At 38.4% G+C, this 9335-nt stretch overlaps 1 protein-coding gene across 2 annotated transcripts in view; it reads left to right on the top strand.

Moving 5' to 3' along the window:
* The first annotated feature begins 3125 nt into the window (after positions 1–3125).
* Positions 3126–9335, top strand: part of LOC139471185 (tensin-4-like) — a 173199-nt gene continuing 166989 nt past the window's right edge. For both annotated transcript variants that reach the window (XM_071253470.1, XM_071253469.1), the window contains exon 1: positions 3126–3472. In XM_071253470.1, coding sequence (XP_071109571.1) covers positions 3230–3472 — 243 coding nt within the window. In that variant the 5' untranslated portion in view covers positions 3126–3229. The remainder of the gene's footprint in view (positions 3473–9335) is intronic.

Raw genomic sequence — 9335 nt, 5'->3', positions numbered from 1 at the left:
AAAATTGTACCGCTGATTTGTCTCAAGATCCGGGGTAGAATAGGTCTTCAGCAACCCATGCTTGCCAAGGTGACTATGCTTGTCGTAAGAGGTTAAGAGGTGACTAACGGGATCGGGTGGTCAGGCTCGCTGACTTGGCTGATGCATGTCATCGATCCCAATTGCCTGGATTGATGCTCATGATGTCATTCACTGGATTGTCTGGTCCAGACTCAATTATTTACAGACCGCCCTCTTATAGCTGGAATATTGCTGAGTTCAGCGTTAAACAACAAACAAACAAACCACCGATTTGATTTCACTCCGCACACCACAGGGGCTTGTGAATTCGCGCATAAAATAGTAGCTACAAGAAATATGGTCACAATACTATTGCTTGAAGCGCTCGTAGAATCCCCATCTCGCCATGTCGCGCGACTGTCAACCTGTCCAAATACACGTTATTTGATTTGGCAAACAACCTCACCCCAGGTGTTGACAGGTCAAACTGACCTAGCGCCGCATCAGAAACAAACAATCCCCTTCGTGACAAGAAGCAGGACGATTGTGTATCTACAAGGTCGACGGAATAACTTCGCATGAAGACAGACCCTACCGCGTGCTGTTGACTTAGCACTGGGAGCGAACAAGAGCGAGTTTTGTCACGATGTCACGGACTCTCTATCGTGACATCGCCAAAAGCGGGATTTTATGTTAATAAGTCACTGTCGGAAGTGGCCATGAAGTATTTGACTTGTTAACCGTGATTTGAGTGTTTCACGCATGTAATTCTTTGTGAAAACATCCGAAACTTGATCTCTGTCGTCATCTGGGCCGTCTTTAACATGGGAAGATTTCAACAGGAATTAAACTGAGAAAGACGGTTGAAGTTAAATATTGTAGAACTCTTCTCACCTCATGCTGTCAACACTTCAAGTGCATATCCTTTATGAAAACAATAAAAAAACAAAGGAAGAGAATTTATAGATGTCAACTTCTTTATTATGAGGAACAAACGCGAATTCACCTGATGAAGGAGTAAGCATATATACCCCGACACGTGTTCCTCCTAATAAAGAAGTTGACATCCATAAATTTTCTTCCTTATGTGTATCACTTCTAAATGCCTTTCAAAGACTTGAATAAAAACAAGCAATAAACACATATTATGTTCAAGCAAAAGAGAAGTTTTACTCTATCTTTTTCCATATATTATCAGTTTATTGTATTTGTGGGATAACCATTTTTTAGCCGCCAATATACTGGTGATATATTCTTACATATACGATTTTACGCGTTCAAATCGTCAAAATATCTTTATGCTAAATCGTCATGTAATGTTTTTGTTGTTGTTTACAGTGGATATTTCTGAGCGGTTTGTGTACACAAACATTTGGAAACAGTATACTTCTACAATGTGTACTCTAAACAGATTGTTGAGTGAATGTTCTTTAACGCCACAGTTCGCGATAGTTTATCTACATGACAGCGACCTGTAAATAATCGAGTCTGGACAAGACAATCCAGTGACTCTCAGCATCAGCAACGATCCACACTATCGGGGTACGTTGACACGCTGTCGCCCAAGTCTCCGAGTCTGACCACCCGATCCCCCTTAATTACCTCTTTTCGGGGGGGGGGGGGGGGGGGGCTAATCTTCCTCCACTGGTTTCCCTATATTGGATATGAATTAGCCAGTGCAAAACGTTCGTGCAAGAAGTGTAATTAGTGTGTATCTGTTTGTGGTGTGTGGGTGTGGGTGTGGGTGTGTAGTCTGTGTGAGTGTGTCTGTGTGGGTGTAGTGTGTAGTGTGTGTGTGTGTGTGTGTGTGTGTGTGTGCATATGTGAGTGTGTGTATATCTGTTAACACATTCCAATTGCCGGAAGTCCTGTAAATACATGTTTATTCTGTGTTTCAGTGTTTAGATTTTATTTGCATTCGTAATTCAAGATTACGCATTACTATATCCAATCCTCTAGCAGGTAGAAATGGACAAAATAGGGGTTTGGCGGTGTACAAGCGTGTGCGGACACGTATGTAAGCTTTGGTTAAAATATATATTTAAGAAGGTAAACAACATTGTTTATATACATGACACAATTCTACCTCAATTGTCATTATAAAAAATCCCTTTATGATAAAATAAAAACAGGTTTAAAATCATAAATACGTTTGTGATACGACCCCTATTCGAATGCATCACATTTGACACCGCCCCCATCAGTCATGTGATGAATGCCAAGGCTTGAACGGGATTGTGAACAGCACGTTTAAACCCAAATCTAAGTGTTTATACGTCAATTATATTTTGTTGAAGTAAAGAATGTTCGAAAAATTAAAAGTTCGAAGTTTAAGAAATATAATTAAATAAACACGAAATTGTAGTTTAACGTTATGTTACCAGAGACCATATAATATCTATTATATGGTCTCTGATGTTACGCTGTATTTGATTTACTAACGGACAACATCGTTTCTTCATTTCAAAACCCATACCGGCATCCACCGAAACAATCAAATATTACCACACGTCTCCATTGATTGGAATGTAACTTAAACATTGCAATCGAGCATTATTAACGCTGAACACGCAATGACCTCTTTTATAAATCGAAGATTTAGAAAGCCAATTTGAAACAAAGCAGATCTCGAATAATAGTTGACCACAATGCCGAGCGTGGACCTTGGCACATACATTTTATTATACTTCTTGTCATCACGATTTGCGATTAAACATTGCTGTAACTCTCAGTCTGTAAAAAGATACGACTTTTTCTTTTATTACATTGTGACGTTTTCCTGTAGCTGCAACAAGCGAAGAATTCACTGCTAAACCTGCTTTTGTACAGGGCTGCTCATTTTTATATGGCAAATGGATTTTATGATAAGGCAACACTTGGGCTCAATTAAATGCTTCAGTGATGCATGTCCTAACGACTGTTGAGGAAATACACTTTACACACGGCAATACAGAATTTCGTTTTGCACAATGTATTTTGAGCCTTCGCGGTTTTCCTGTTGAAACTGACACCTTCGAGTGACAAGTCGCCTTTGATCCCTGACGCGTGTAATGTGCCCCGCCCCCTTTGACCCTATGTCAATAAGTGAAGATGTGACCCATTGACCCGGAAGCACTGACCGGGCACGCGCATCTGTCAAAGAAAGATGGCGGTGTGGCAAAACAAAGATTGGCGTTCAACTAGTTGTCGGCAAACTTTGTTACTGCTGGTAGCATGATAATTCCTCAAAATGTATTTGGCGAAGGCAAAGAAGCAGCTCGAGCAACAAGATGCAAAAGAGTTGCAGGAACGACGGGAACGCCATGTCGAGCGAGGATACCAGAGGTCCAATTCCACGTCTGGTATACCGGATAGGGTGCAAGAAGTTACCGAACTCAAACTTGATGATTTGCCTGACGGTGCCTGTTTTAGACCCAAAAATGTCTTACAGGGCGACCAGAAAAGCAGCGATACAGCTGTGCGACCTGCCGAGGTAAGAATATGTTAATTTTATCGAATTTTTCAGTGAATAACTTTTGTATGGCGGTGATGACCGTTTGTTTACGGTTTGAAAGGTGTCAACTTACAAAGTCGATGGGCCTATTGTGTTGAGATGTTGATGTAGTATTCCCCCTTCACGTTACACAAACATGTTCAAGCGTTCCACTTAATTGAAATAGATTTAAAAAATATACTTTAAAATTGGTTGTAGTGTTGTTGAATTTGTTTCTAGTGTAATCACGGTAATATGGGTCAGATGGACGTGATGTTGGTGTATCCAAGTGAAATATTGATTAATAACCAGCTGTAAAATTATTGTTGTTGGTTGTTACACGTGTTACTTCCAAAGTCAACTGTTTTGCATTTGTTTGAAATTCTGTATAAAGCTTCATATTAGGCTCATCCGATACGTCTGGTTATGTTATTAAAATTGACATATATGTTTTTGCTACTTTTTGATTATTATTTGATCATTAAGCTGTGTACACAAAAACATCAATACCTATTTGACTAAAATCAAATATGATGAATCTATGAAGAATGGTTAACTTGGTTTAGATATTGAAGAAATAGGGATGTTATTTGTAGAGAAAATGTATTAGTTTTATCTAAGATCAGTTGCACATTACTATGTACATGTGAAATTATTGATTAATTACCCCTTATCTGAAGTTGCTAGTAAATTTACTAGTTATGAATATTTGATTGATAAACACAATACATTTTCTGGATTTTATTTTCTTCTTCACTCCTGACAAGGTGTTATCACCAAAACCACCACCCTCACCCATTATCCACTGATTACAGATTAGGTTATCAGTAATCTTTCAGACACTTTTTATAGCTGACCCTATTGACACACTTACACTGGCCACATCCATTGTTGAAACCAACCTGTCATTTATAAGATCAACTGGGAAACAAAGACTGACAATTGCTACTTATCAAAAGATTCTGCAAATAGCCACATGGTCTTGTAATCTCGTCAGATATTCAATAAGGCCCCAAGTGAATTGAGGATCTGGCAGCTGTTTGACCCTGCGTACACACTCTTGCTGCCAATCAGCTCTGTAAGCCTGGGGCATGGGTCACAAACATTAATCTCTGATCTACAGTGTTAAGCCTACCCCATGGGTGGCATTAGCTGACCAAGTGATAAAATGTCTTGATTTAGGACTTGTGTAATAATTAATTCCTGATAAGCCATTCTTTAACTGATGGTGAAATAGTTACTTTAGCTGTAGTGTATACTGACATCCATTCCTGATGTTGCCTTCATAGATCTATGCTGATGATAATGGCAAAATACAGTTTCATTACAGTAGACTCAAAGGTATTTGCTACTGATTGTGATTTGTATTTTGCCTTTTTTAAATAATATTCTCTGTATATTCTCTATTATGCTTCCTACTAAACGCACCCTGAGCGACTCTCTAGAAAACAATAGAGAGAATAGAGAATAATTCTTTATGAGTGCCGTGATAGTTCGTTTTTTCATGTATATATTACAGATTATTGTACAGAAAAACAGCAGTGAAGAAGGGGCATGTCCTTTTATAAAGAAAGTAAGGGTTTCACACCGATGTTAAAGTTCGGACTAAATTAGTTCTCTTCCACTCGATCCCTGACAATAAATTTCACTTGTTGTGTATGGTTTTAATAAGCTCCTCCCTTGTTAGTTTTCTAGGCATCCAGGGTGCTTATTACAGCAGATTTGGTAATAGTTTTAGAAACATGGAAATTTCAGTGCTTTTACTTTGATTGGTATTAAGAATAGATCAACATTTCATTGAAGAACCATTTATAATTTCAGACTTAGATATATATGAATTGTTTTTTTTGTTTGCAAATTTCTTTTAACATATGTTCCATCATTGTATGATATATATTCTAAAGGGATTTTGATTTATGACAGCAGACATTTCAAACGTGGTAGGAATTAATGTTTTTCTATTAGAAGATTATAAGCTCAGAAGTTGAGCAAGTTTAGCTTGTCATGTTTACACTCTGTGTCCTTGCTGGGTACATGTTCGTTAATGTATAAATCCCTGAATGGACAGCATGCCCACTCAACAGATGGGAGCATCATCTGTGAGTGCCACGACACAATGCCACAAGATTTGCACATGTCTGTGTAACTGTGTATGATTGTTTTATGGATTAGGGCTACACCAGTCATTGATCTGACACAGTGAGCACACAGTGGCAACATAGACAACCCTGCTGGAGGAGGCTGTGACGATGTCAGGCTGCATGTGGCTACAGCTGGCTCATCTGTACCCTCAGTTAGAATAGATAGTTGAGTGACCTAATTACTTAGTTGTTTCAAAACATACAGACAGGTACAGGGACTGTCCTAGTTCGATGCTGTCTTATTAATTATTAATAAAAGTCAAGGGGTCCTTGTCATTCCCCTAACAGGGTCAGCAGCGGTAGAAACTAAAAGGTTTGATCCACTAGTATTAGTAGTAATTATAATGAAAACATATAGCAAAACCCTTAAAAAGGGCAAATTTCTACTAGTCCTAATGATACCTTAACTACTGGGCAGTTTGGCAAGGACTACAGGACTAGTGCCAATTTCTAACGCTGGTAAGACACATCCACTAGTCCGTTAGACCGAGACCAGTGAAGATTCTAAGGGACTAGATGTTTTCTATCAAGATTGAGATATTTTGCATAAATTACTAGTCCGAAATGAGCTCCTGACTACATTGTTGTTAGCCCAGTGGTTTCCATCCCTGCCTTATGCTAAACCTTAAACATGTTAAAGATTCGGAGGTCATCCCTAGATTCAAGTATAATAATAATGTGAGCTAATCTCAAGGACTCAAGGATTCCTCTTAATTTTAAACACTGTTGACATGGTCAGTAGGTTTTTCTCACAAATGTGCATCCAGTACACACAAATGTTGAGATTGGATGCAGAAAAAGAATACTCTGCGTCCCGAGGGCCACACAATAACATTCATTGTACCTACAGCGCATCAGGAGCAGTTATGGGTGTCTGTCATTTCATCCATCAGTCATGACAACTGTCCCCATGATCATTGAATCATTCCAGGCTCTAAAGCAATTATCAAAACTTATTGTCCACTACACCATTTCATTACTTTACAGGACCCTCATACTGCCTTCAAGGACCCTTAAATTAATTAATGGGGTCCCCTCGACCCCAACTTTTGTCAGTCAAGATTAACCCTGAAAATATTTAATTGGTCTCGATTAGAACACCATGGCAACAAACCATGACAAGCCCAACATAATCAAGACCCTTCCTTGGCTTCAAACTCAGTCATTATATTTCTCTCTTTTCGCTTATAAATGAACCTTATTTGGCATGATGTGACTGCCATAGGAAAGATAAATTAACATTTTTGTGGCCTTGTGTTCGAACAATGCCCCGCTTTTACAGAGACTGACGTGGGATGAGTTGCAGGAAGTAAGAGATCCATAATGTGAATATTTAGGTTGTTGTTTCACAGACAAGTCCTTGGTAGCATGATCTGTTGCTGTGACCAGAGCCCATATGCACCATGTAGAACCTTGGGGATTCTGGATCAGAATGTTGGTCCCCAATAACCTGTGCTAGTCTGTCATGAGAGGCAACTAAATGGATCGGGTGGCCAGGCTCTGTGACGTGGATGTTTGCATGTCATGGTATCCTATTTGAGTGGATTGATGTTCATGATGTCAATCACTGGATTATCTGGTCCAGACTCGATTATTTACAGATCGCCATCATATAGCTGGAATATTGCAGGGTGTGGCATTAAACAACAATCAGTCTTATCAACCTTCTGACTATTGTAAGCCTATGTTAAAGCATGGGAGTTACGATGACCTTATCATGAGTTAGGTTTAGTTTTGTTTTATGTCATGTAATAGTATGGCCAGCAATGGCAGTATTTAAAAATTCTTGAACTTGAAATAATATTTGATGGGAATGTTTGAATGTTGAAGGAATGTGTGTATTTAATGAAATACACCACTTTGGATGGCTTGTGCTAATTTACATGTAAAAGCATTTTATAATTGAAAAAGTAAAACCGTATAAAATATAAAAAGTTTAAGGCAATTGTGGTATTTCACATCAGTGTTAACATTAAACATGAAAGCCCTTGTTAAAACACTTAGTGTTAAGAGTCACTTCTGCTTATAGATTAATGTTTTTTAACAAATCCATGAAATTTTAAAAGCTTTTTGAATTTTTAAACTGACCACAAAAGGTTTTGATCATGTGGTATATTTAGATACCAGTGATTAAGCGTTGACACCAACTGTCAAGTGTTCTTATTACTTCTTTGTATGTCAGTTTTGGAAAAAAGCGCTGCCTTTAGGCCCGTGGCTAGTAGATGTTGCATCAGGCTCGCAGTTCCACAGTTGTATGGGTCCTTACGGCTTGCACATTATTTACATATGGATATATTTGTTGCAGTAAGTTTCAGTTTTTACATGAGTGCCCAAAGAGTTTAGTCAGGGCCTGCAGCTTCTAAAGTTGGTCCTGATGGCAGCAGCGGTAGAAACTAACATTTTTAGTCTATTGGACCTTATAATGATAACATACAGCCCAACCCTTAAAAATAGCAAATTTCTACTTGTTCTTATGATACCGCAACAATTGGGCAAGGACGATGGGACTAGTTCCAATTTCAATTGCTGGGCAGCCTGGCAAATAGTTTTATTTCACACTCTGCCAGATGTATTTATCATGTACAGGGTTTGTATGTAACAAAAGTCTGCTAGTCTGGGACTAGTAAGATTCGGGAAGCATTAGTGACATACCCTTGTGGATGACCACTTATACCAATAGGTAAATGGCAACTCTGTAGTAGATGTTTTTTTGTGCACTAGTGAGAATTCAAATTTCAAATCTCCATATAAAACCAGAATTACAGAGAAATTCTATCATAAGCCAGTAATTGGCTTGACTACCAATCCATTTTAATCAGGAGATATAGAATATGTTAAAACCAAAATACAATAATGATGATCCTTAGTCAATACTAGGCATGAGACAGAAGTAATCTTAATAACCCCTGAGCATGCTCCATAATTTCGAACTCTGGATATAAAGCTTTAAAAACGTGGACACTCTCCCCGCCCCCGAATTATTACTGAGAGCTCACAAGAGCTCACAAGAGCCCTTGTCATTTTCCTGATGTTAACAGTTAAAGATTTGGGGGTTCCACAGATTCAAATAGACCCAGACAGACAACCTCAAGGACCCCTAAGATTTGAACACTGTATGTCGTTACATCCCTAATGTACAGTGACATTTTCACCCACCCAAACGCATCCTATCATACAAAAGCTGACCAGGGATTGGTCAGAGGCCCGTGTCCTACTACAAATCTACAGCAAAAAATGTACGAATTCCCAAATTGGAAAAATAAAAACTCCATTTCATGTATAAATATGAATGCAATGTTATATACAATGTTGAAACTCCCCTGAAATTAACAAAATAAGAACCTATTCCTATTGGCCTTCCGACGGCATTTAGATTGGAATCCCAGATTAATCCCTGCACATCGAAGGCAAGCATATCGGTATCTCACCTTCTGCATGGGTAGCTAGGAAATCAAATTCATTACAAGAAATGCCATCTTGTATCTCATTTATCAAATTTGAAACTGACTCAATCGCCATGGAAACACAAATTGAATGATTGGGCATTACTAAATAGTATCAACTGTGGAGGTATTCATTAATGTAATAGATCTAGTGCAGTGTTGCAATAAACTGTCTGTAAATTATTCAGCTGATGAACCATAAACCTATCATAAAGGCTACTGATGAAGAAAATGATGCTTGTTAACAGAAAAATCCATCTAATGTGAGATTTATGGAGA

This window comes from Haliotis cracherodii, unplaced genomic scaffold, assembly GCF_022045235.1.
Source record: "Haliotis cracherodii isolate W230 unplaced genomic scaffold, xgHalCrac1.p SCAF_22, whole genome shotgun sequence".
In the NCBI taxonomy this organism is placed as follows: domain Eukaryota; kingdom Metazoa; phylum Mollusca; class Gastropoda; order Lepetellida; family Haliotidae; genus Haliotis; species Haliotis cracherodii.
This window is presented reverse-complemented; position numbering and strand designations above follow the sequence as displayed.